Genomic DNA, 27,194 nt, shown 5'->3' with positions numbered 1-27,194 from the left:
CCGCTTGTCCAAAAATATTTTAATTTTAACAAAAGCTCAGCATCATCAGTCTCACACATGAGAAGTTACAGGGTGACATGTAATGCATTCAGGTGTTCTCACAGTAAAGATTAAGTCCATGACAAAGATTCATATGAGTTTCCACAACTGTCATGCCTTATATAAAAATACTTTTCAATTTCATATTAAATATCAGTGTTACCTGTTCAACATAAATTGTTTCCATATTGTAAGGGGTTTTTTTTATCCTAAATTAGTTTTAAAATAGAAGAACAGTAAAAAGTACCTTCCCCCCCCCACCTTCTGGAGAAGGAAAACTTAATAAGTCACATAACAAATACTTTCACACATCATTCCAGTATTTGAGAAAAGGAGTGATATAACAACAACATTAAGATGTAGGGATTTTATATGAGAAATCCCACTGTTCTGTATAAGAATCTGCCTTTAAGGAGTCTAAATTCTCACATTCTAAGTCAACCAGGTAATATGTCCTATAGTTGTTCATAAATAGTTTTCAGTGTTTGTGAACTTAGCACACAGCAGATGAGAAAGAATGTAAAAAGGTGTTAATTTGGGCTTTTTTTTGTGGTTGTGTGCAAGTTATTTTAACACAGAAATAACTATGCACACCTTTCATTAATTTTCATTCTCTACAAATCATGAATCATGTGTGTCATACTGTATTGCTTATTTTTCACTTCTGGTTTACTAACCCAGAAGTGATGTGTAAGGCTTCCAAACCCAAAAATCTTCTCAGTTCTACTGCTGAGGGAAATAAAAACTGACACCTTGCCGAAGCTGAAGATTTCAGAATCCTAATCAGAAAACATTTATCCTTTACAACAGTGTCACTGAGTTTACAAGCCACTACTCTTCTCATACTCAAGTCAGATACTTGAGGTATTATCAGCCTGTTTCTATTAAAGGGTCAGGGCATGTAACCACTGAAGAGGTACCAAGAACTTATCCTGAGGTACATGTACAGTTTGCATAAATACAACTGTATCCTACAGCACATTCAGCAAAATAAAAAAATGGCTCAAATGAGCGAGTGCATCAGCGTGCAAAGGAAATTCTTAACAGGATTTGGGAACTCAGCACATCATTTACCCTCGTAACACAAGCAGTTCTTTCCATTCCACTGAGGCGAGTCAGCTGAGCCATCCCGTGGTACTTTGCCATAAAATTCTAAACTAAACTGGTTATTAAAAATAAAACGGAATTGGAGAGTGCTCACAAACAGATGTTATTCAACTAAGGCATTGAAAGCTTTAGAACTGGACTAATCCTTTGGATTCCAGTAAACACAACACTTCTGAATGCAGACTGTCAGCCACCTTTCCAAAATCACATCCAATGAATAAAATTTAGTTATGGCTCATGCACAAAGGTTTTTGAGCACGACATGATTCAAGTTAGTGAGAAGTTAAATCTGCCTCATAAGGGTAATGCATGCTCATTAACAATGTGAGGTGTTTGATTTACTGTGTTATTAATTCAGCTCTACAATACACAGGAAAAATAAATCTTTCGTGAAACAGCCGAAGTAAATTCATTTCCACATCAGCATCACACGGATCTTCTCCCACCTACAAGGAGCAAGAATAAGAGTGAAATGATTGCATAATTGCTGGCTGAGCTAAAATACATTTGAAAGTTTTGAAGACTAACTTCTATGTAGGCAAAAGAACACAATTTCTCTATACTTTAATATCATAATGATGGATTCAACAGCAATTTTGTTCTGGAATACATTAGTGGTATTGCTGCAATCCCATTAATACAACTTCATAAATGCTGAATAGTCTTGTTGCTTCTAATTATCACACCAAAACATCATCTGTCTTGCAATTAATTCAGAGGACAGTGACTGTGCCCACTCTACAGGAGTCCCTCCTCCCAAGAAACTACTTAAGCTGAGGCGCAGTTAATCATGTACAGTTCTACAGATACTATATTTGATACTGTTACACAGTTGGATCCCCTATTCAAACATACCTTATGACTTCAGACACTGCATCCAGTAGACCACTTAGAGAAAAGACATAAATGCATATAAAAACCAGAGACAGGTAGTATATAGTACATACTGTTAATAATCAGGAGAAGTTTTACAGGTTTCAAATACAGCGAGGGTTAGGCATGAAAAACTCCAATACTTACTAAGGTTTGACACTGTAATATTCTTCTGGTGTCACAATTTTCAATCCACCAAAGTAGTCGAGGACCCAGATGTTTGTGATGTTGAATTTGGCAAAGAACCAATCATGATCCTTAGGCCAACTTTCCATTTCAGGGTGGCGACTGAATAATGCTTTTTTTGCCAAGACTGCTTCTGAATCATTCACCTAAACAAAAAAATAGCAAAGTATTACAGTAAGGTAGTCACGTAAAGACAGATTTTAGTTTAAAAAAAAAAAAAAACCACTGCTGAGTGAAGTGTGCTCTTTTCAGTTCTGCCATGCCCTGTCACAGGGGACTCTTTACTGAGGCAGAGTCCACTCATCTTCAGTGTGGTGTATGTGAGACAGACAAAAATTCCAAAGCAGCTGATTTTAACATTAAATCAAAAGGGTGCTTTTAAAGTTAGCATGAGCAAGAAAGTACTTCATCAACATAAGAATAAGTCTTTCAACAAAACACAGAACAGAGGAGTATGGATTCTTGCTGAATTATTACAAAGTGATGTTTTATGTGCAATTTTGCCTCCTCTGCACATGCTCATTCAAACTGACACAGATCTGAACTGTGTTCAGTCCTTTGCAAACACACACACACACACAAATAGGATGGTATAGCAGAACCTACAGAGAAGGGAAGCTGAAAAGTGTGACAGCACTTAACATACAGTGTGCAATGTGCAAACGTTTAAAGAGTTAAATTAACAAGCTGGAGCTCCGAGTATGGTATGAGAAGAATTAACTAAAATAACCCAACTCCATTATCAACGAGAAACTCAGGAAGGCAACTGAAAGATTGCTGAGTGCAATGTGCAAACACAGAGGTGTGAAAACACTAACATTTAGACTATTATCATCTAAGATCTAAGTCATCCAATGATGACTGTTTCTCATCCTCAATCATTGTCCTCAATGAAGGGATTAAAATCTTCAATGAATAACACGTGCAGTTCTAAAGTACTGGTACACAAAAGAATACTGCCCTGGCAGCAATGCCATCAGATATACACTGCACTTTTTTTTGTCTCTAATACTGTAACTTTATTGTTGTAACTTTATTGCTCTAATATTGTAACTTTAATATTGTAACTTTATTGCTCAGGCAAATATTTACTTCAACAAAGTTTCAGAAGCACGTTTGTCACAATGCATGGACCAAAGAATTTAGCTGGGCAGGAGGGATGTGAATGAAGTATGAAGGCTTTTCCAAGTGAGTTGCCTTAGATTTCTTAGTTTCAGAACACATCTAGGGGAAGGAGTGAGACTTCCTAGATTACAGTGTTGTCCCCCCAAATTCCTTGTTAAAGACTTGCCAAAAAAGCTCCTGCAAATATCAAGGGGTAACTTCATTTTCCTCAAACTACGAACCAGCCTTGGGATATCACAGCACATAACATCTCTTAACATGCTTTTGCACAGAATTTCTAAACCTTTCTCTTCTCCTCCCACTAAACAACACTACTGGATGCACACAGCCTTGTCCAGTGCCAGCTTTCAGCTGCTTACCTTCACAATGCTCCCAACGAAGATTATGTGGGCACAGAGGGGATTCTGGGGATCATATCTGTGCCTCCTGCAGTAAGGAGTCTGTGCCAGAGACACAGTTAAGGAGGCATTTGAATTGACCTGAAATGCAAGAAGTAAGATAAGAGGTTTACATCCTTTTTGCAAGAAAAATGTCATCCCCGCCACACTTTCAGCTCTTGGTGCTTTATTCAGCTCTTGGTAGTTTCTTCAGCTCGGTATTACTGCCAAAAAGAATAAAGCTGTCATCACCTTTTCCTGACTGTATCTGAAAGCCTACTTAGATGAGCTCTGAATCTGAAAGAATGCCCAGTTTTGAAATGTGCTGAAGCTTTTTAGCATAAAATGCAAATGTCACAAAACAGCACTCCTCAAAACTCTGAACTCAATATACTGTCCTGCTATTTCACCTTCAAATGATGGCATATTCTTATAACTACACACAGTACAGAAAAAAAAAGGACATACAGTGAATTTCATTAATTCTGGTGGAAGGACAAAGAGTAACTGAGAAGGTAACCAACTGAATTTCACAGCTGTTAATAACATTAGTTAAACCAAAATCAAACAACTCCTTCCTTCAAAACAAGCTGCTCTAAGCCAGTCAGCTCTTTTGAAATTTGAAGTGAATTTTAGACACACTCATAAAACCTAAGAGAAACACCTAACTTGAAAAATTAAAGAATCTGTGTCTGATTGCTTTTCTAAAACTAATTTGGTGAGCGTGGCTTGAAAAGTGTTGGTGCAAAACAGGACTCCCTAACGCAGAATGTCACATCCCAAGGTTCATTATCTCCCAGCAAGGAAAGTTTCACCTGCTCTGAGAAATTTCACTAGAAGGGCTCATGCCCAAAAGAAACCCCCAAAAGTCACTCAAACACTACGCAGAGTGCCGGGCGAACTCGTGAAACAGGAGCCACCACCCGACAGAGAGGAAGTCGCTTAACTACAGAAAAAGCTGACTCATGATTGCTCGGCACCTTCTCCCTTGCACGTGACTATCACACGTCAAGTGTCTCTGCCCTGTAACAGCAAAATGAGGATCTGCTGAGGAGCCTTCTGAAGGGAAACGTCCAGCAGCAGTTCACACCGCAGTTTTTAGGTTATTCTGAAAACAAAAGGCTGTAGCTGGGGGTGGAGGGGGAGATACTATACAAGATAAATTTCTACAGCACTTAGATCCATAACTAAAGCATTTTTATTGTAATAAAGTAAAACCTGGCCCGGAACAAACAAAAAGGCTTTATGATAAAACAAAGTCAATAGAAAATTTTCGATTATTTTGTGTTTTGTGTTTCTTTTACTAACACTGCAACAGCTACTGGAACAAAAAAGGTTTTCTTGTAAAGGAGGCACACGATTGCTATGTCCCTAAGCTTTTAGTCAACTCCCTTGGCCACAGGTAGGCAAGAGAACTGGGACAAGGCCAATTACACACACTCAGAGCCACAGCATGCCAATGCTGCCTTTCCTTGTGTGCTTCCCTTTACGGTAAGCTCCAGAGATTTAATCACTATTCCTTCAGCAGCTTGTGTAGGAGCCCTCTTTGTTTAAGTCCCACACTGCCAATTCCCAATCCTTTTTTTTTTTTCTTTTTTTTTTTTCTTTTTTTTTTTTTTGACGTTCTGTGGGGCCTCATTTCTCTGCTCGGTGGTTCTGGAAGTTCCAGCCACTTCCTCTGTTTGGTGCTGCTTCTGCCATTTCTCAAGGCCAGGGTGAGCAGGAACTTCTCAGGAGGCCTTTTGAGTGTCAACACGGACAGCACTGCTCATGCTGAGCTGCTCAAGGGATAATAATTGCTCAAGGGATAATAATAAATGAGGTGAGATCCATGGAACAGCCACAAACTAAACCACAAGAAGTGTTTCACCTGAACACAAGGAACAACTTTACGTTGAGGGTGGCAGAGCACTAGAACAGCCGCCCAGGAAGGTGTGGAGTCTCTGGAGACATTCCAAACAGCCTGGATGCGTTCCTGTGTCACCTGCTCCAGGTGACCCTGCCTCAGCATCAGGATGATCTCCAGAGGTCACTTCCAACCCTAAGGGATTTTGGGATTCTGTGAACTCAGTGCTGTCGCGCTGCCTTCGCAAGGCTAACGTGAACTTAAAAAATAAAAGAAACTCCAACCAGCGCTTGCCAGTGAGATGAAAAAGCGCAGGCAACCAAGCAAAACTCGACACTCCCTCAGTACCCCGGGCGCTCCTCTGGGCGTCCCGTGGGTGGTCACCGCTCACGCTGTTCACACCCCTTGCCCCGCTCACCTCCAGGTCCTGCACGGAGATCTCCATGTCCGTCAGGTACAGGTAGGGGACGCCGCTGCCGCCGAAGGGCCCGGGAGGCCCGTCGCTGATGGAGAAGATGTTGGCGAAGGGGCGGCCGCGCAGCCCCTCCTGCGCCGACAGCGTGGCCAGCGCGCCCCAGTCGCAGCTGTGCAGGACGAAGCGCGCCATGCGCGCCGCCTCCTCGGGCGGCGGGATGGCCCCCACGGCCGCCAGCAGCAGCGCCGAGGCCGCGCAGAGGAGCAGCAGCCCCGCCATCCTCCCCCTCTCAGCCGCGCACTCGGACATCGTTCCCCGCACCATCCCCGCCACCGACTGACGGGCCGCGCCGCCGCGTCCCGCACAGCCCCGGCCGCGCGCCGGGGGGGGCGGGGCCTCTCCGCTCCCCGCCAATGGGAACGGCGCTGCCCGCCCGCTTTCACCAATGAGAGGCAATTCTGGGAGTGAGGGGTTGCCCCGCCGGCCATCAGCCAATGGGCTCGCGAGGCTCGCGCTCTTTGGCCAATGAGAAGCGCAGGGGGCGGGTCCATGAGCGCAGTAGTTGTAAACAACCTTGAGGGCGCTGACACGGCGTCCGGCGGTCCGTGAGGGAGGGAGGCGGGGCGGAGTCGCCTGCAGCCCGGCAATTACCGAGAGGCTGTTCAGAATCGCAAGGTCACAGGATGAATTAGGTAGGAAAAGACCTCTGAGATCACCGAGTCCGACCTGAGACCGAACACCACCGTGTCAGCCAGACCGTAGCACTGGGCTCCACGGCCAGTCCGCCCGTAAACACTTCGAAGGGAGAGTGACTCCACTGCCTCCCTGGGCAGCCCCTTCCAATGTCTGATCACTCTTTCCATGAGGAAATTACTCCTAATGTCCAAACTAAACCGCCCCTGGCACAGCTTAAGGCTGTGTCCTCTCGTCTTATTGCTGGGAGACGAGCCCGACCCCCACCTGGCTACAGCCTCCTTTCAGGGAGCTGAAGAGAGTGATAAGGTCATCCCCGAGCCGCCTCCTTTTCTTCAGGCTGATTCTCCCCGGCTCCCTCAGTTACTTCTTATAGGACTTGTGCTCCAGACGCTTCCCCAGCTCCACTGCCCTTCTCTGGACACGCTCCAGCACCTCAGTGTCTTTCCTGGAGTGAGGGACCCAGAACTGGACGCAGCGCTCGAGGTGCGGCCTCAGCAGTGCCGAGTACAGGGGGAGCTGATCCAGCTGGTCACACTCTTCCTGATCCAGGCCAGGATGCCACTGGCCTTCTTGGCCCCCTGGGCACACGCTGGCTCCTGTCCCGCTGCTGTGGACCAGCGCCCCCAGGTCTGTTCCACCGGGCCGCTTTCCAGCCGCTCTGTGCCCATCCTGCAGCGCTCCGTGGGGTTGTTGTGACCGAAGTGTTGGTCCTGTCGAACGTGGCAGCGCTGGCCTGGGCCCGCAGAATTCCCTGGCAATCAATCACGGGTCGGCGGGGCGGCAGGAGCGGCTCCCCCGGGTCCATCGGGGCAGGGATCCCGTCGGGCTGCGGGGGGCGCTGGCGGGACGCGGCTCCGGCGGCTCCCGGGAGCGGCTCCCGGCCTTTCTCGGCGGCTCCCGGCGGTTCCCGGGGCAGAGCCAGCCCCGCACAGAAGCGCTGCCCACCCACCCTCCGGCACCCACCGGCCCGGAGCCGGTCCGTCCTGCGGGGCCCGGGTGACCCGGGATAGCCCATGGCACGGTGCCCCGCAGCACCAGTCCCCCCTGGCGTCGGCCCTGCCTTGTCTGCCTGTGGAAGTCCGTCAGATCCTGGAAGTGTTCAAAAAAACCCACGTGGATGTGGCACTTGAGGACGTGGTTTAGCGGTGCACGCGGCAGTGCTGGGTTAGTGGTGGGGCTTGATCTTAAAGGTCTTTTCCAACCTGAACAATTCTGTGGTCAAAGGGTGGTCGTGGCACCATCAGCCCCGCTGTCCCTGCCCACTGCCAAATCAGTCCCAAGGGCTGGTTCTGTGTCACCGCAGGTGTTTGTGGCCCAGCTTTCCCTAAGACAAACTTTGTCATTTACTTACAGCAAGCGGGGACTGTCTCGAACTGGTTTAGGCAGCAAAGACTATAGGATGATTTGCCATTAGGCAGAGCTCAGGTCTTATATCTCTTGCACACTGCAGGCTCTGTATGTCAGAGCCCTCTCTTCTGCAAGACTTGGTTTTCCTAGCTGAACACCATTCCGCTGAAGGCCACTTAATTGCATTACTTACCGAAATAAACACTGAGCTATACCTTATTGTAGCCACCACTTTGTGCTCAGTATCCTTACAAAGATTTGTATAAAGAGATGTTTTTAACTGGGGTAATACTGAGACTTGATTCAACTTGCCCTGAAAGACAGTGAATTTTCATTTTTCCACTTCAATCCTACCAAGTGTGTCCTGCAATATACCACTGAGAAACCCAAATTAACTTACTGTGCAACTACAGTCTGCCCTTACAGCACCCACAGCTTGTAGAAGGCCAGATGGATCATTCTGTTGGGCTGAATTCAGGAAGAAAAACACACCACACATCCCTCTCCTACCATTTATCTGCTGTCCTATACAGGCAGAACCAAATAGTTTTTCCTCCAGCATTCCCCTTGCCTGCAGAGCACGGGCAGAGATTCCTGCCTCTCCTCTGGATCCCAGACACACAGAGCCTTCTGCTGCTGCCTTCTCCTGGAAAAAAAAAAAAAGAAAAAGAAAAAGAAAAAGAAAGAAGGGTGCTCTGAACCCCCTGATGTGCAGACATTCAGCTCAGGTAGGTGGTTGAGCTTGGGAGTGACAACCACTCCAGCAAATAAAGCCATACAGGTGACCTTGTGTGTAGTACAGGACAAGGGATATTTCGGGGCAGAGTGCTGAGGAGAAAACCAGAGGGAGAAAAGGAGTGAGTTATGAGAGAAGAGACTGTGCTAAAGGTTGTCTTTGTGTATGCAGGATTATACAACTTGTTCAGGTGAGGGGCGGGAGTGGAACATGTTGGAGGGGAAAAGACAGGAGCTGCTCTGCACGAGTGAGAGGAGTGTGGAAGAAAGGGTCAAAAATGGTCTAGAAGAAGTATAATAGAAAAGAAAAGGGGATGAGGAAAACAAGATGCAACAAACTCATTTTGTTAAGAGTTTTTTATGGCTAAAACAGAGACATTATAAATTGCTCTTTTCTGTCCCTACCAACATGTGTATCTGTGCACACACAAAAACTGCATGTTTCTCTCCATTTTCAGTCCTGCCCTTGGAGGGCCTGGGAGCTCTACTTGATCTTTTTGATGCAGCCAAAGGGATGAGTGGGGGTGGTGGTAGGGTATAAGTGTGTGAATGGTGTTACTGGGGAACAGCAGGGCATGACAGGGAACAGGCAGGAGGTGGTTGGTGGGGTCAGCACAGGAAAGAAGGGATACCATAGGGAGCATGTGGAAGTAACAAACAATAAGTGCCACAGGGGGAGGGAAAAAAAAAGGATAGAAAGGAAAGAAGATAGGATGTGGCAAGCAGGGCTAGCAATTCTTTATTATTGTTATTATTTTGCTCAGAAAAAAAAAATCATGTTCTGGATTTAGATATATGTATTTGCTGTATGTGGCCATCCCTCCTGTTATAGGAAGGGTGCATGTTACTGGAGCCACACAGCCCCTGTGGCAGGAGAGTCAAAGTGAACCTCGTAGAGAGAGTGGGAGATCATTCCTCAGTCCTCCTGTCACTGCTGGGAACACATGGTGGTGTTTTTCTCAGGTGCCAAGAGAAAAGGTCTGCCAAACAAGGTCTGCCAAGTTTTCCTTGCCTCTCCCTGCCTTTTTACAGCCTTGTGGCACATCTGCAGCCTTTCCTGTCCCCAGCTGCCAAGGGCTGCTGCTGCCCAATCCCAGTGGATTTGGGCTGATGAGTCTGGTGGGAATTCAGTGCTTGGCAGGATTTATGGAAGCAAATAGCACTGGCTTTCCTCTATGGAGAATGGGATTTATTAATGGATTTATTAGTCTGAGTGGTCTTTGCAGTGGACAGTACACAGTGATGTATAGAGTGTCTTGAACATTGCAGTGAAAAAAGGGGGCTTGTTTTGGTTCCCTATTTCTTGGATGGGCTGTGTGGAGTGAACCTGAAGGGTGAGGGATAAGGTCTTTAAGTCTTTCAGCTTGCTCTGAAAGGATGAGTTATCTGAAGTCAATCTCCAGGCTCTCTCACTTGCTCAGCTGGATCTCAGAGAAAGGAGAAGGATTCTCTCTGCTGTGGTGCAATATGTCTAGAGGCTCTCAGCACCCTTGCATAACAAGGTCAAGAAAGTATTGCCAGCCAGTACTTCTCATTTTCAACTCATGTGCTTTATTGCTTGAAAAAAACCAGTAAATAGACAGTTAATATCTCACCAAAGATGGAGCCAGTTTACTCCTTCCTGCAGGAGTTGGCCAGCTCATGGATCAGTCTTTATTCCACTGTGTTTTACACGTGGTGGGCTCCAGGCTGTGTCTCTGGAGAAGATATAGTTTAGCCAGAGAGTGGGCTAGTGTACCATCATGTTTTGTCTGCCCTCTTCACAGCTGGATTTCCCCGAGCCAGCTCTCTCTTTAGACGGCCTGGCTGTGGGCTGGGCTGGGCAAGGTTTGGCTGTGGGCTGGGCTGGACAAGGTTTGGCTGTGGGCTGGGCTGGGCAAGGTTTGGGTGTGGGCTGGGCTGGACAAGGTTTGGCTGTGGGCTGGGCTGGGCAAGGTTTGGGTGTGGGATGGGCTGGGCAAGGTTTGGGTGTGGGATGGGCTGGGCAAGGTTTGGGTGTGGGCTGGGCTGGACAAGGTTTCTCCTCAGACGCGCAGTCTGGCTGTGCGCTGGTCCAGGCTTCCTGTCTCAGTCATGCGGTCTGTCCGTGAACAGAAACCTGCCTGTGTCCAGATAACACTTGCAGGCTGTGCAGCCTCGCTGTGTGTAGAGCTTGGCCAGCCCTCTGCATCCAAATGACAGCCAGAGCGATTAAAGTGATTAAAGCCACTTGCCGCTGTGTGTGACAGAAGCGACTGACCTGTGAGTCAGCTCTGGCAAAAGCTGAAGCACTCAGTGCTTTGAAGTGCCAGCGCTCGGTGCCACATGAGACCCACCATGCAAATTGTTTCTAAAAATGTTGGTTAGATACCCTCCTGAGGAGATATCAGTCCCGCCAAACAGTGTAGCACTGCTGCTGTTAGGAAATGGCACACAACACAGACCTTTGCTGAACACAGAAAGGTGTTACGTGCTTTGTTCTTACCCTCAGAGTTCCCGAATTACCTTGGTTGGGAGTTTAGCTTTTTTAACTGACCTTTTCATCAGTGTTGTTTTTAGAAGATAGTTACAATGAACGTAGCTGGTATTCAGCTGAAAGTCCTCTTACCTTTTTTAGCAGCCACCACACAGGCAGTGGCAAGGCAAGCTTCCCTTCTCCATAACCAGCTGGGGACCAGAAATGTTGTCCCATTTTCAGTCAGAAAATTGTGCTGTTCAGTCAGCACTTGAGCTGAGGAAGCTGTTGACGAGGGCCACTGCTTATGACACTGCTTTCTAGGATGTAGAGAGACAGGCAGTGGGACTGGCCTGAGAACAGTGTAATCAAAAACATGGTTGTATCTGACACAGACACCTGGGATTGTATCAGCACTCATGTTCTGAGTGGTTTGGTTTGTTCATATTAAGCTTTGTTGTGTATTAAAACTAGTAACTGATAGAGGGATTGTTCAGTCTGGAAGCAAGGTTTCAATGGCCGATGCTGGTAGTATTTGTCCCATCACTATATTAATACAATGGGTTGCAGCCATGCCTCTTAATACCCAAGCTCACTTTGTTCTCTGAAGTTAAGCAGATCAGCAGTGAAGGAAGAGCTTTCCAAAGAAAGAGATGACACCAGCTGCCTGTACACCACCCACCAGCCCCAAGTGGCCTGGTATGAATGAGGGTGAGCCACCTCAGTGTGACCTCATTACTACGAGCATCACAGGTGACATGCTCCCTGTACCATACAGCATTTTCCCCTAACTTTACTCTGCTTAGGGACAGGCTTTTGCTCAGAGCCTGGGAATTAAGAAGCCTGGTCCACGTGAACCATGATTTTAGCACTCAGGTGCCAGCTGGCAGTCAGGGACACGTGAAATGATTCAATATTTCAGTTAGTCTCCGTCACCTACTTTTCTGTGTATGAAAAACACACGATCTCACACTCCCTGTCCAACACAGCTCAGCAAGAGTCACTTATAACCTTTCATTTAGTGCAGGCACCTTTGGTAACGGGGCTTTCCCTCTGGCCCCGGTCCCCAGGGGTGCTCAGTGTCCGTGTGTCCGTCTGGGTGCTGGCACGGTGTGTGCCCGTGTGCTCCCAGACGTGCCTCGCTGCAGCCGCGCGGCACAGACCAGAGAAATGCCGATGGTACAGAGCGTTCCAGCTGACTTCATTTCCTGCTGATAACTCCCCGAAGAGGAGGGTGAGGCTCGGCGCCGGCAGCGTTAGTTTAAAATGCTGAGGGGCGAGGGCAGAGGCTTCAGAGCACAGTGAGCAGAATGGTGGGTTCAACAAAGGGAGTTTCCCCTAGAAAAACGCTGCTCACGTTCGCTTCCTGTCAGGTTGCCATTGTCAGAGGGGCTGGTGTGCAAAGCCAGCCCAAAACAGGATGTTGGCTTTCAGAGTTGATTGATCTTTGAAATGCAAATGCTTTTTTTTTTTTTTTCTGTGGTTACCTTATCCCCCTTTTTTTTTCAGTTGAGAATTGAGTTGCTTGAGTGGGAACAGGAAGGGTTGAGACCCGTTTTCAGGCAGTCGAAAGCCCAACATAGTAACAGCTGCTGGGTAATAGTATGAATTCTGGGAAATCATGTGGATAGCAGCAGCCAAAGCCAGACAGAGAGGTGGACAGAATGATTTCAGATACTGGCATTGACAGGTGAGCTCTACCAAACCCTCGACAAATGCCTTGACGAAGTACAGAATTTCAATCTGTCTTTCAGGAACCCACAGCTCCCTCCACCCTTTGCTCATCCAGCACCCTGACAAACATACCTTCCCAGATTTGGCAGCTACGCAGACACACCCGAATGAGGTTGCTGTGTGGGCACAAATGCCAGAGTCAAAGCTTCAGATGCCCTCAGAAACTTTTTTTACTAGCTAGTCTCTGAATAAAGAATTGCCACATCCCTACATCTCCTCTCTGTCGCTCACTCCAGCACCCTGTGGAGGTTCCACTGTCTGTCCTCTATAGCTAAAATGCAGGAGGCCAGCAAATATTAGAAGTGGTATTTCTGAGCATGGCAGAACTACTTATGCCACCTGTTTTGCAGGAATGCCAGGATAAAGGAGTTCCTTGCACCTCTCCCCCACGTGGTGCCCGTAGCAGGAGTACCAGTTCATTTGGCCTGAAGCAAACTTGCTGGTTTGGCCTCACATGTCTTGAAAATAATGAGCTGGGAAGCTGCAAAATCCAGGCAGCCACAGTTGCAACATTTTCTCAGTCCAAGGAAATTCCCCCCTACAACCCCTTTTAATGGCACTTGTAGTGATGAGGATGGTTTTTTTTTCCTCCAGAGCAGAACAAATGTCGCAACTTTTTTTTTTTTTTTTTTGCATATAAGAACAAGTTAGTCTCCTAGACACTGCTGTATCCCAGAAAGTCTCTAAGCAGAGATATACACAGGGATGTAGAGAGTCATACTCACAGATACCTCACATCCGTACTTGCATATGTGCATCATGTAAAACACCCAGTTTCTCAGTATAACCTCCCCTAATAACGTTTGTTACAAAGTCCTGGCAGTTGAAACATGTGGGTTGTTTGCTCAGAGTTTCTAGTGGTTTTCAGTCCAGAAAAAAGAAAGAGGAGAATCAAGCCACACTTCATGTCTTCCTGCGTGGAGAAAAACATGTACCTTATTTCTGTGCATTCCCTCCTTGCTCCTGAAGGAAGAAAGATTTAGCATTAAAAAACTGTGTACTGTGCTCAGAGCAGTGGCATTTGGGAATCCTGCTGGCAGAGAAGATTTGCTCTGTGGCAAGATCCTTGGGAGCAGAAATAGAGTGAAGAATTGTGGTGGGGGCAGCTGCAACTACCTTTGCTTTATTGGTATGGGTAAAGTGATACTGGTTCTGTCTGGCGGTTTCCTTTTCTGTAGAACTAAGCAAACAGTTTCCTCTGCAGAGTACAACCCCTGAAAGCAAAAAGAAAATACTGAAACAGAAGGTGAGCAGCATGAAGCAGCCATTGCAGGTGTGATTTTGACAGTCTGTTACATGACAGAAATCTTGAAAACAACACTTGTGACCCATGTCCAGTGAAATCCCTGAGCTTGAAATCCTGCTTCTGTCCTGACAGCAAGCAAAGCATAAGAAGAATCCTGCCCTCCCTGCTTCTCAATTCAGTTCCTATTCCCTCTCCTGACCTATCACTGTCAGGACTTGAAGAAATGAATAGGATTTCCCATCAAGCAGTTTCATTTTTATGTTTCTTTTAGATCTTTAATCTCTCTTCTTATATCTACAGTTGCAGTATCTTTTGGTTACGTACAGCAGAGGGGTTTCAACTAATCTAGTGTTTCAACAACTGAAGATTAATTAGTCCTCTTGCCCAATCTTCAGATTGCAGCAACTCAGCCTATCGCTCTTTTGGCTGGGGACAGAGTAACTGTTGTACATTGAATTTGGGGGATAATGAGATCACGATTTAAAGCTGCTAATTCCACAGGAGTCCCACAGCTTGCAGTACAGCAACAGTTAACTACACTGTAAGGACGAGTGTTGGTAACAGTAAACTGGGATATCGTGGTGCTCACATTTAAATCCATTCTGGAGTGTTTTCAGCCATAGCCAGCAGGGACTTGTGAAACACTGCAAAGCAAAAGTATACATCCCTTTTAGAAAAATATGCTTTAACCCTCTTCTGCCCCCAAGGTATCCTGCCAAAATGACGATATGACATTGTGTCACTCTGCAGCTGCACACAAGACAAGGAAGCCAGCAGAAGACAAAGGGAGTGTTTCCAAATTCCTCTGCACCACCCTGCTCTGAGAGGTGGGGACTGAAATTCTTGAGAAGGAAGCATATGCAAACAGTTGCTAAAAGAGATGTCCGGTTTGCAACACTGTGATCAGAATGGAAAGGGAAACTGTAGCAAAACATTCCAGAGGCTTCGTTTTCCCCCGTCTGAATTTTTCTATCGCCGTGGAAGCTTCTCGCTTCCAGTGCACAAGTATGTCCATCCCTGTGGAGGGAGGGAAGAACAACCTGCACCTTCTGATCTGGTGTTGTGAGGCACAAACTCAGGGTGGAAAGAGCTAGTCCTGCTCTGCAGCTGGACAGTGACAACCTTGCATGGGGACCCTCTGTTTGTGCCCATATTTGAGCAACACCCTGTTGTCTCTCTGGGGAATCACCCAGCAGATATTGTCCTTCCTGGGGGTCCTAGCACCAGGACATCAAAGCCTTAAACTCTGTTCAACCCCAATAATCACCCTCTCTCTCCTCCTATTCTGCCTCTCTAACCACTCTAAAGACTGCTGACCGAAATTACTGAAAAGTGTGAAGGAAGAGAGAAGGGAAGCTGCAGTTAGAGGGAAGGAGATCGTCCTCACAAACGACGAGGAGGAGACCCTGCAGACTTGGAAAGGGAAGGCTGGATAGGGGAGATCCAGGCAGGGACACTGGGGCAGCAACCAGAAGGAGCGGAGAGAAATAAAGACAAAACAGGGGTGGGTGGGTGGGAAGGGAATAAAGATAAGGTGATAGAAAATACAGAGGGGAGAAAGAAAGGAAGGGAGGAAATGCACATGTGGTGTCCCCAAGTTTGGGCGCAGCGGCAGAGTTTGTTGCTTGTTGTCTCCTGAGCCCAGCACTCCGGGAAGGACAGTATCTGTTTAGATTTGTGTCTAAATTTAAACCCTGATTGCCTTGCCTCCCCCTCCTCTCCCCTCCCTCCCTTCCTCTCACCCACCCGCCCTTCTTCCTTGTTCGTAGTGCAGGGCCACTCGCTGGGCTCTGTCCGTTTTCAAGCTGAGCAGGGGCTTGGATATAACACTCCCTCCACGGCGGCACGATTTTGCTCTGGCTCGGCTGAAGTTTTCCCACAGATAAGAGGGAAAGGGGTGGGGAAGAAAGATTGCCCCGAGGACACCTCTTTCTTGCAGGACATGGAGGTAAAGAAAACTTTTATTTCCACTAGCTTGTGACTCGCTCCTCGATCTGCTTTAGCTCCACCTTGCTAAAGCAATTTCTCACTAAAGGCAGCTTCAAAATCTCTCTTCGCTGGAGTTCAGATAAAGGTCTCTCCCCTCCTACCCCCTCAGCCCCTGCCATGCACCTCAGACTATTTTGTGGGTTTTAGTCCAGATTTGGAAAGTAGGGGGATGTTATGGGGAGAAATTACATCTGTGAAAGGGGAACGAGGAAGGACTGCCATTTACTGTTTTAATCTCGGGGATGGGAGAGTTAGATTTTAAAAGGTATCATTTTGAAAGGGGGTTTTAAGAAGCCTTTAAAGATGGGGACATAAGGAGAAGGAACAGGCTTGGGAGGCTGCTTGGGGTTGATTCCTACCCAACCCGTGCAGCAGCAGCAGCAGTGATTTGGACCCCGAGCTGTGTGAACCCCTCGTTCCACGTGGATTGGGAGGTGTCACTTTTGTTATCAACAGAGCATTTTGGTTCACGAAAGAGGACCCAAGAACTGTTGCTTCAGCAAGGTAGATGAGCACCACACCCCTGGAGGGTTTCCTGTCCTTTTTTCTCCGTGCCACACGTCCCGTGCTTCGGGAGAGTTGGATCTCGTGTCTCGGGGGGGGGGGGGGGAGGGTGGGCACACAGCTGGTGGACAGCAGTCTGGCTTCCTTCTCCTGTGTAACACCCTCTTGGGCAAGGCAGTTCACCTCCCCTTGGTTCTTTTTCCATTCATTCAAAATGGGAATGATGGTGCTGGTCATGTCAGACTGGATTTGCAAGCTTTCCGAACAGGTTTTTTTTTTTAAGTGGCAAAGGAATAAAAATATTTATTTTTAGGAGGGGCACAGGAAATAGAAAGGTGATTACAACATTGGCAAAACCTCAAATGACGAAAGAGAGGACATTTGGTATTTCTCTTAGCTAAAGAGAGATCTTACTGAACACTTTATATTAGATAAGCATTTTTCTGCATGGATGCAGTCCCAACAGCAGGGGACACGCAACAGAGCCAGGGAACAGAGTGCTTGAAGCACCACTTAAGTTTGCCTTTGAAGATTTCCAAGGCATAGCTCAGCTGGGCAGTTCTGATAACACCCAGGTGCTCACGTTGCCATCCTTGTTATCTGTGCTGACCGTCCCCACAGGCAAGGGTTAAAGAGCTGGTGTGTTCAGGCATGTTCATGACAAAAAAAAGTCCTCAACCAAACTATCTGAATAGATTTTGGGGTGGAGAAAAGACCAAACAGTGATCAAACCAACTCAGCACAGACTACATGTGGCATGACAGATGTGTAGCTTTATAAGGGTTTTCAGGTTTGACAGAACCCGATTCAGTAACTGCTAATACTCCTTTTATTCTTTTTCACTATATAATATCCTGGGATGTCTCAGAGGGAATGGGGAGCTGAGCTCTTAATTTTTGTGTCCTCTATGCACAGTAAGCCACATATGGAGCAAAGACTGACTTGGGGCTGAAGCAGATATTTTGTCATGTTGAGGACACTCTCCCCTACCCCCTCTCCTCTTCTCCTCTCCACACACAGAGGACTGCACCCCTTGAGTATTTTCTGTTGTGTGCCACAGCGGTGTTTTGGAGTAGAAAGTGACAGACCTGCCATTTCCTTTGGGAGATGTGTGACACATGTGGAAGGTCTGATGGTCAGGAAGCTTCTCTGAAGTATCCGACCTAAAAGTTCCCTGCTCTTGATTTTGCCCCTTTACCTCTATTTCACACTTTTTGCCCTGGTTACCTTTTTTTATCATCTACAGATTGCTGTTTCCATTCTTATTTTTAAAACATCTCAATTCCCAAGCTATTTTGTAAGTAGTGCATTTGGTCCTGCCCCAAGCCTCCGAAAAGCTGTTTAATGTCCCAAAGGTAAGAAGATATTAGACAAAAATAGAGCCAAGAGCAAGAACTTGAGTTCCCATCAGTTGATTTTCTCCACTCTGTTTCTTCCTGAGGGCTTTTCACAGGCATGGTAAACAGGACCCAGGGATTCAGCACAGTCTCTTGCTTTAAAACCAGATTTAATGATCCTGTGCAACAGGAACGAGAAGTCCTGTCATTTCCCCCTTTGCTTCATCGTTGGCAGGCAGGGCTGCTCTGTGCTTTCCTGCTGGCATAACTGGTAAGCTCTTTGCTCTAATGGGACACATGAGGATTACCAGCATTAGGGGAAAAAGGGCAGAGGGCTGACCTAGACAGCTGATTTCCATCACGTCTCTGGCAGGAAGACCCTAGTTTTGAAAAACCCACAGAAGTGAGATAGCTGGGATTGCTTTCTCGGAGTGGTCAGTGTGGGTTTGCCACTCCTTAGGGACTAGTACCTTAGCCATTCTGCTGTCAGGAATGTACCACATCGAAAGCAGCAACTGAAACCATTTAAGACCCTGAAGAGGGAGAAAAAGGCAGCAAAATGCTGTTCTTGCAGTTCATGTAATTTTGGGAGTCTGCCGATCTTCAGTTTGGGATTTTTTTTAAGATGCAGCTTCTTGATGCAAGATAGATTTCAGAATCAGTTTTCTTTCCAGTGTTAGGGCTGATGAAAGGAACTTGAAATCACAAAGCTTATACCACAGACTGTTAACATGAGGAGTTCATATCAAAAATGTGTAAAGCTGCACTGATGAAAGCTAAGCCATTTATAAAACACTAAACATTCTTTGCACTCCTGGTACAAAAAGGATCAGAAATTTTTGTGTTGCTGTGTTAGTTTACATCTTCGGATTTGGTCCAAGCTGTCTAATTCCCAGAGCTGCACCAAACCTTGCTGCAGATGTGAGCTAAGGCATCCGCTCAAAGTGCTTGTGGCTTTCTGCAGCCCAACAGCAGTCATGGCATTCCTCTTCCCAGCCTCTCTGTAGGAGCTTGGGAGCATGGAGACACTTGAACTCTGTTCACACAGCAAAGGGAAGCAATCCAAGACTGAGTTTTGCTTTAGTGGCTCCCTGTGGTGTGATGGGTTCCTAAGCCGCAAAGGTGCAGCAACCAGGTTTATTTTGGGAAAGCTCCCCTCTTCTTTGTGCCTACCAACAGCTGTAGTTTAATTCTGTGACATCTCCATTCCCACGTCTCTTTTCTGTAAGTACTCCTGCTAGATCTTCCTTTTTCCTGTTGATACACTGGCTCAAGAGAGGGACAGCTTTTCCAGGGCTGAGGGAAGATCTCTGCTCACTTCACCACTTCCCTTCTGGGCAACCTACTGGGCATGGCTCCAGCCCCAGGCCCTGTGCTCTCCCTGCACCAGTGTTTTCATCTTGGACATCTTGAGTAACTGCTTGGAGTCACTGCTTTTTTCAGTAAAGCCCCACCTCCTGTGTCAGGTGAGGGTACCACAGAGGGGTCCTGCCCCACTCCTCCAGGGAGCAGCAGAGCAGTGTGGAGAAAATTCCTGAGTCCACCATTCTCCATCTCACTGAGAGACTGCAGAAACTTCCTGGGGTTCAAACACATTCCTTCCCTCAACAGGCAAGGTCAGAAGCACTGTTTTTCTTTGTGCTGTGGTCTGCCAGACATCACAACATTTCCAGGTCCAGTATCCCAGTTGCTGCACCATTCCCACAGCCACAAGGAATGACACCCTCACCCAAACGACAGGGCAGCTTGCTTTCAGAACAGGCACTTACCCTGTCCTTAGGAAAACTGCACGAAGGATATGTGACCTGTCACCCAGGAGGACTGAAGTGGAGGGGATGTGCAGATAAAGGGGCTGAAATGTGTGACCATCATGGTCCTCAGAGCAGCAGGACAGTAGGTGAGCTGGGCTGAGAGAGGTCTCTGCCCACCCTTGCAGCTGTGGAGCAGAGATTAACAGGCATTATGCCATGGTTAGGCCTGCCAGGAAACAATTTCCCTTTCTCAGGAAACTCTGATGCTTGACTTTCACTCTGAAAGTTAAAACAATAATTGTCCCCTCTTTTTGGTTTTGCTTACAGAACAGTTTAACCTCAAATACACTTGTTTTCAGTGTTTCCTCCCAAACTCATCAAAGCGACACATTTGTGCAGGGTGCCTGTGTAGATAAAGGGAAGAGTATTTAGATACATCAGGAGAGGTACCATATGACCCTATTTTATTCCTCAGGTCTGGGCAGATTTAGGACCTGCACGTCTGCAGCAGAGGGTCCTGGAAAGGATCAGGTTTGCCAGACTTCCATATCACAGCAACTGGAGGCCTCTCACTTAAAGGACAGAAAACAGCAAACCCAAACCTCATGGGCTGTGCTGTGACCCTTTCTTGTACCTAGCAGAGACCCCAGAGTAAATGGAATTCAGGCTTTTCCCGTGTCACCAGGGAGGGCTGATTCTTCTGAACCCCTCCTCACTCCCCAAGTGTAACCTTTGGTTGTCTGAGTGTCCCAAGTCATGGGATTGCATTTTGGAAACACCTTCTATCCTGTACTCCACAGTCTAATCGAGCAGCATATTATGCATACCTTCTCATACATTCCCAGCATCGCCTTATCTGAAGAACAGGGGAAAACATCAGCATTGCTTTATCAATACCTGCTGCTAGAAAACCTTTTTGTCATGGAAATAGCCAAGCCCATACAAACTAGGGTTGATTTTCCGTTCTGTTTTCACCTGGTTAGTTAACAGTAGTTAACAGACTTGCCAGATTGACAGCTGGTGTAGATGCACGGCTCATTCTTTCGTTCTTCATCATCAAATTTCAAAAGAGCTCAAAGCCTATACAACTTACAAAGTTGTGAGCTGGTTTTTGTTGCACACAAGAGTCCTCAGGCAAATAAACCTGTTTGCCCTTTGTAACGAGCTGCACACGATATTGTGGTCAGTGTGGATTACTAGTGGCCAGTCTGCAAAGGATATTGATTCACCACTGCCAGCTTTGACAAAGTTCATCTCAGGCTTCTCAAATGCACAGAGAATTGAAGTGTGTGGTTTGGAAAGCCTAGGTATCTGAAGGGTGCAGACCAGCGACTTGTTGTGCACAGAAAGGCACAAAAATGCAAGGAAGGAAATCTGGCTCAGGAGAATGGAGTTAAACAAGTCAGTGTGGCTTTGCAGGGAGACAGAGGACAGTAGTCTAAAACTTTCAACACAGAGGAAACAGAAGGAGTTAGTGCACTGGAAAAGCAGCATGCCTGGGAATAATGGGATCCAATTAAAGGGAAAATTTATATCTCACCAAATAGCAGGAAAGATTTGTAACAGTGAGGTCTGGCAGGGTTTGGGATAGTGTGCTGGAAACCAAATGTAGTGGAAATCTCTTTCCCATGAATGATTCAAAAATAGACTGGGCTGACCATAAGAAAGATAATGGCAGGAGTGATCTGTTGTATTCAGGCAGTAGCACTGACAGGGCCACCAGAGGGGCCAGGACCATACTGTTTCTGCAGTTCTTCCACGTGTGGGGCTGCTGGCAGAAGCTAGTGGCTATTCAGCATCAGGCCTCAAAAGTGCTTATGATTCCTCCCTGCTGCAGTATGTTGTTCCAGCCCAGCAAACTACTGCCTGTGGGAAGCTTAGGTCAAAATAAATTGGCATCACATCTGCAAGAGTCTGGGAATGGTTATTTTATTGCCCGTGTAAAACACAAAACCAATTTTATTTTTATTCTTTCTTCCTGTTTCTTTATCCTTTAAAACTGTGTACTGCAACAGCAATCATGGCTTATTCAAGTCAATCATCTGGAAACACCTTTCTGCTCAGTGCCATGTCCCCCTGATGTAAGTTCAGGTGAAACATGTCCTGTTTTAATATACACACACTTGAGCTTGTGTGCCAGGCTTCCCAGGAATTTCACCCCTTGGGCCCTACAGCGAGTGCATGTTTAGCTTGTGAAATGTGCCCAGTTTAATCTGATTTCCCACTTGGTCTTTACGAAGCACACAGAGTTGTCAACACGGTCCCTCCACGAAAACCCAGTGTTTTCATTCCCAGTCTGGAGCTGTTCGTTCCCAGTTAGAGGCAGAGGGGCTCTCCATGCAAACAAACACGGGCATGCACATGGTCCTCAAGGTGGAAGCTGGAAACCTCTTTTTGTAGCCCATGGGAGAGAAAAGCTATCGAGTAATGAAACTGTCATGTTTTATTTCTTCTGACTCTGCTCTGCAGCAGAAAAATCGTTGGCTCGTTCCAGCAATTCCAGTGGTTGTAAGTTGGATATATTTTTTTCTTCTCAACACCTTTCATTTTAAGATCTGTGAATTCAGTGACATGCTGGCCAGTGACATTCCTAGTGCTGCCTTGTTCCCTGAGCAAGTGGTGTGCAGGCACTGAGCCCACACTTCCTGGACACCTGGTTCCGGTGGCCCAGCTTATGTCTGGAGAAACTGTGCCTGAGGTTGAAGGAACTTAGTCCCTCTTCTTGCCACAGAGAGAACGTGTAAACAGGTTTCAATCAGCCAACAGGAAGAAGAAACAGAGCACTGAAGTAGGTAGAGTGTTTTGAAGCTCTTACAAACGTTGGGTTTCTCCGTTACAGCGTTTGGGGAGATTTTTATGATCAGGTTTACTCAGAAACAGAGATCATTATCTTCTTCAGATCACCCCCAAAAAAATTCTACATTGAAGGCCAAGCTGCAACTCAGGAGTTGCTTGTGTGCATTTTCCTTAAGGTATCTAGAGTCATTTAACTATGGAAAACACTAAATTTCTAGTGCATCATTATGGCTGACCCAGACTGGGCTGAAAATTCACTTAGGCATTTTCAAATATAACAGCAAATTAAAGCTGCCTGGGTGCATTTCCCTGGAGTAGGACCTGATTTTCAGGGGTCTCACAAACTGGAGACTCCAGGTGAAGTCAAAGGGTGCTAAGACCTGGATCCTCAGTGCTGCTGGGGCTCCCCAGGGTCCCACTCACAAGATGCCTCCGTGGGTATAACTTAACATTCACACCTCAAGCTGGCTGCCAGATGAGTGCTTGCTATCACTTTCCTCCACTCCATATCTGCATACCTTTTGAGACTAAATTCCTGGCTCAGATAAATACGAACCCCCTTCTCTGATCTGCCTGTATCCAGTGAATACCTAATTTAATAGCAATGTGTTACAAAGATAGCACAGTCCTAACTGATGAGTCCTGGAAGCTGCAGCAGTTGGAAGCTCTGTGTAGGCTCATTTACCCTTGTGATTTTCTATTCCCAGCGGGATAAATTAGGAGGAGTTGAATCCCTTTGCTGCTACAACTAGACTGTCTCTAGTGTTGAGTTTAAATTGGGAGGTACCACAGTCTACTTTACACCATTTATCAGAAGTGTTTTGAACTGTCCCTGCTTCTTGCATTCTCTGTGTCCCTTCTTTGGCAGTTCAGTGACTTCAGTTTCTAATTTAACCTTCTGAGTAGCTTCAGATTAGATAATTTATGCATATTGTGTATGCACCTGCTTAAAGTCCATCCTCTTCAACCGCTCCTTTGGGCCGAGAGCAGCCTCTTCCTCATCCCACCTGAAGCATCTTGAGTCTGAGCCTCCTCCTGTTGAAACTCACCTTTTTTTCAGATCTCTGCTAAAAGCAGGGTTTTTTTGCTGACCCCAAGCAATGGAGAAGCTAGGCTGGGTAGCAATTGAAAGGTGAGACCTTCCCTACTGCAGGGATTGTTCCACTCGCTCGTCCCGCTTCCTTCTGGACAGCTGCCCAAGCGTCTCCGTGTCCGTAGGTGAGAGCAGGGTGTAGCCTCACGTTGTGCCTACAACTGCAGGGCTGTGTGCATCACTTAAAGCAAAACTGTGATTGAGATGGCACAAAGTAATGATTTTCTGCAAGGCACGTTTTAAACCAACAGAAAGCTTCTCATCCCAGAGGTTCGGTATCAGAAGGTAACCACGGCTCATGCATTTTATTCCCCACTGAAATGGTGCACGTGCAAGTCCAGCCTTCCTGGCCAAATCTCACTCTATGTCTTAGTCTAGAATTCCTTGCTCTCATGAGATTGGATACACTTGCCCTGCAGACTGCACTGTATCTCCTCTCCCTGTGGGCAGCCCCTGGGAGGTTTTTCCGGTCGTTCCTCCATTAGCTCACCCCTTATCCTTCAGGAGCAGCAAGAACTGCCCAGAACAAGGCCTGGAAGTACACACAGAGAGGCACCAATTAATTTGGGGAAAGTTGACAAGCTGTGTACAGTTCCCAGACCATTAAGAAAAACAGATGTCTGGGAGGGAAACATGGGGAAGCTGAGAAGGATCCTGGGGAAAACCCTGGCCAGGAATAGAGCTCCACAGAAGCAGCTGGTGTGAGCAGTTCACTAGGAAAGCAGCTACGTGTTATGGTGGCCACCTCTGCTCTTCGTCAGAAGAACTGCCATGTCACCCATCAACCCATGGAGGAATTTGGTAGTAGTGAGAGTGAGTATCTCGAGGGCAGATCCCAGATCCTGGCTGTACAAGCTGCTAAGGACACGTGGGAAGCAATAATCTGCAGGCCAGCCAGACCGACACCCTGCTCACAGCTGTTGTCGGCTGTAGATCAGGACATCAGCATCGCTCCACCAAGGGTACAGACCATTCCACACAGGGAGTGTCTGTGGATTCCTAAAACAACACAGCCTCATCAGTTTACTTTCTCAGTGGGTAATTCCTGAGAAATAACCCCTTTTTCCCCACATGCCTTTCATGTGTATTATCTGCAATTTAGATGTCTGCAGTAGCTCATGTCTGGTTGTATCAACCAAGATTTCAGGCAGCAATTATTGCTAGAGGGCTCCCATCAGATGGGGAGAAGGAGTTAATGACAGCACTGTATATCCTGCCTGACACACCAGGAAAGCCAGACATCTTCCTGAACTAAGCTGAAAGCTGTGTAGGTGTTCATCTAATTTAATTTTTGAGAAATGAAAAGTAGCGCTGCTTGAAAGAGAGTGGGAATTTCAATTATTTTAGGAAAGTGGTGCATTAGCTCTCAGATGACACTGGAGTCCTGGTGCCAAGTTAATCACAAAACTGTTTAGGTTGGAAAAAACCTCTAAGATCATCAAGTCCAACTGCTAACCCAGCGCTGCCAAGGCCACCACTAAACCATGTCCCTAAGTGCCACATCTACATGTGGACTTTTGAACACTTCCAGGGATGGTGCCACCACCATTCCCCTGGGAACCTGTTCCAGTGCTTGACAACCCTTTCAGTGAAGAATTTTTTCCTAATATCCAATCTAAAACTCTCCTGGGGCAACTTGAGGTCTTTTCCTCCTGTCCTGTCAATTGTTACATGCCCACTGTCCTCCTTCATCGTGACCTTATTTAAGAGACGAGCTGTGGGCTATATTTGACAGGGCATTTCAGAGTAAGGGACCTTGTTTTCAGCATCCCAATCCAAATTTTCATAACCTCAAATAATAGGAATGCTTAGTGTATCTGCTGCAGGATTCTGGCTCGCTGGCAGCACTCACATTTAAGAGGCACAAAGCATTTCCCCAAAACCACTTAGAGTTATTGTGAACTTTAGGAGCTCTGGAAAATATTTCAGATGTGTTACTGGTGTTCATTTGGAGCAAGGAAAGAGCTCTGCAACATCGACATTGTTCTTGTAAGGCCAAATGCTCTCATTATAATGAGAAAAAAAAAAGAAGGGTTTTTTTTTGAAACTGTTTGTTCCAGATAAATACAGCCCTTATTTTTAAAACAGACATATTAACTCAAAGGAAATATCAGGACACTGAGTTTCCAGTGCTTCATAAAGGGGAGCCATATAAGTCTAGCCTTCTAGTACAGTCTCACTTAGTAATTGCAGAGATCTTTGTTAAACTAGTTGTTTTTGTGATTCAGTGCTTACTTAAGATTACTGATGGCTGAGCTCAAGTTTGCAGTGGACAAGGTAACTCTGAGCAGCAGTTGGATGGTTTGAAACAGATTTCCACCTACAATAGCCACACAGTGAACTATCAGCTTTTGAATCTTTCCCTATTTATTTTTTATTTCTCGTATTTATTTTGATCATCTTAAATACCTCATCCTCCTCTAAAAAAGCGTGTCTTGCCCCCACTGCAGCAAAGTCCTGAATGGAGACACTAAGTGCACCCCAAAGGCTCAGGAGGGACAACCCCTGAGGTGTGGTATGTCTGGGCTAAAAACCCGGGATGGGTGAGTTCCTGTGCTCTTGTTCCTTGTGCTCTTCCAGGTGACAGGAAAACCCCCCTTGCAAGGAGCTTCTGCAGGGACGGCTGCCGTGCTGCTTGTGTGGGCACAGCCCCTCTGCCTTGCTTCGGTTTTCCACTTGTGTGGCTGGGTATGACTGCATCCAGCCAGATATCAACTTTATCCACAATCCTTTTCCTGCTGCCTGAAATTATTTCCATGGTGGCTGCCTGGCCTGTCTGCAAGCAGCTGTGCTGGGCTTTTAACGAGGCAATTACAGACGCACGGCCCTTTTACAGGAAAGGCGGGGCCGTTTCTCCTTGGGCTGATTGGACTCCTCAGTGAGGCTTATGTGTTTTCCCTTCTGTTTTGGACACCCCAGTCGCCTTGTCTGTAGGGAATTGGCCTGGCTGGCAATGTAGATTTTTGCCTCTCCACCTAGCTCTCCTTTTTTTTCCTCTTCACTGTCTGCAGGCACATGTTGTCATGCATCTTAAAAAAACCAGTAATCCCGATGATCATGATCTCCATTTGCTGTATGTCACACAGCTTCTCCCCACTGTAGCCTCAGGCCTCGCTGGTGCTTAACAGCCTTTCAGCTTCCTACCACTCATCCCAGCCTCCTGTCTTCTCACTGCAGCAGGATTCACCTTGCCCTTTCTTGAGTACCTTTTGGGTCTTTCCTCTTGGATGTTCCGGCACTAAATCTCATTTCAGTTGTTCCGTTGTTGCTACTGCTTTCAAAACCTTTGAGCTTCTCCTTCCTCTTTTATTGTTGACTTAGTGGCCTAGGGAAGCCCTAGTCTGACTCCTCTCGCTGAGCCCATGCCAGTCACTGCACCCTGGTGATTGCTGGGGTAGAGCTGTGCAGCTGCAGGCAGGAGGGGTGAGCTGGACAAAGAGGGGCTGAGATGGGGAAATCTGTTGTCTCACTCGCAGAGTTTCTTTGAGATACCCTTATAATCCTGCTGGATATTATCAAATCCTTAAAAATCTTTAGAAATCACACAGAAATCCCATCTAAAGG

The 27,194-nt window shown here is 46.6% G+C and overlaps 2 protein-coding genes and 1 long non-coding RNA gene across 5 annotated transcripts in view; 1 reads left to right on the top strand and 2 right to left on the bottom strand.

Annotated features, from left to right (window-relative positions):
• On the bottom strand, nt 1–21,701 carry LOC116782488. Its single transcript, XR_004355251.1, has 3 exons — nt 21,691–21,701; nt 7,097–7,104; nt 1–494 (listed from the first exon to the last, which is right to left on the bottom strand). It is a non-coding gene; the product is annotated as an uncharacterized LOC116782488 (long non-coding RNA).
• On the bottom strand, nt 5–6,344 carry CREG1 (cellular repressor of E1A stimulated genes 1). 3 transcript variants are annotated; one of them, XM_032679233.1, is made up of 5 exons: nt 5,972–6,307; nt 3,690–3,809; nt 2,167–2,351; nt 2,002–2,034; nt 5–1,592 (listed from the first exon to the last, which is right to left on the bottom strand). In XM_032679233.1, the coding sequence occupies exons 1-5, from the start codon at nt 6,290–6,292 to the stop codon at nt 1,556–1,558; spliced, it is 696 nt and encodes a 231-aa protein (XP_032535124.1). In that variant the 5' UTR covers nt 6,293–6,307; the 3' UTR covers nt 5–1,555. The 3 variants fall into 3 exon arrangements, with proteins under 3 accessions (XP_032535124.1, XP_032535125.1, XP_032535126.1); XM_032679234.1 differs by lacking the exon at nt 2,002–2,034 and having other exon boundaries at nt 5,972–6,344; XM_032679235.1 differs by lacking the exon at nt 2,002–2,034 and having other exon boundaries at nt 1,472–1,592; nt 2,094–2,351.
• RCSD1 (RCSD domain containing 1) overlaps nt 15,925–27,194 on the top strand; it is a 32,785-nt gene continuing 21,515 nt past the window's right edge. Inside the window, exon 1 of the mRNA XM_032679232.1 lies at nt 15,925–16,108. Coding sequence (XP_032535123.1) covers nt 16,103–16,108 — 6 coding nt within the window. The 5' untranslated portion in view covers nt 15,925–16,102. The remainder of the gene's footprint in view (nt 16,109–27,194) is intronic.

Source organism: Chiroxiphia lanceolata, chromosome 2 (assembly GCF_009829145.1).
Source record: "Chiroxiphia lanceolata isolate bChiLan1 chromosome 2, bChiLan1.pri, whole genome shotgun sequence".
Lineage (NCBI taxonomy): Eukaryota > Metazoa > Chordata > Aves > Passeriformes > Pipridae > Chiroxiphia > Chiroxiphia lanceolata.
This window is presented reverse-complemented; position numbering and strand designations above follow the sequence as displayed.

Coding starts and splice junctions, on each gene's coding strand:
- CREG1 (XM_032679233.1), bottom strand. CDS start 6,292: ATGGTGCGGGGAACGATGTCCGAGTGCGCGGCTGAGAGGGGGAGGATG. Junction 3,810..5,971: donor TCTCCGTGCAGGACCTGGAG/GTGAGCGGGGCA, acceptor CTTGCATTTCAG/GTCAATTCAAATGCCTCCTT. Junction 2,352..3,689: donor TCGTTGGGAGCATTGTGAAG/GTAAGCAGCTGA, acceptor TTTTTTGTTTAG/GTGAATGATTCAGAAGCAGT.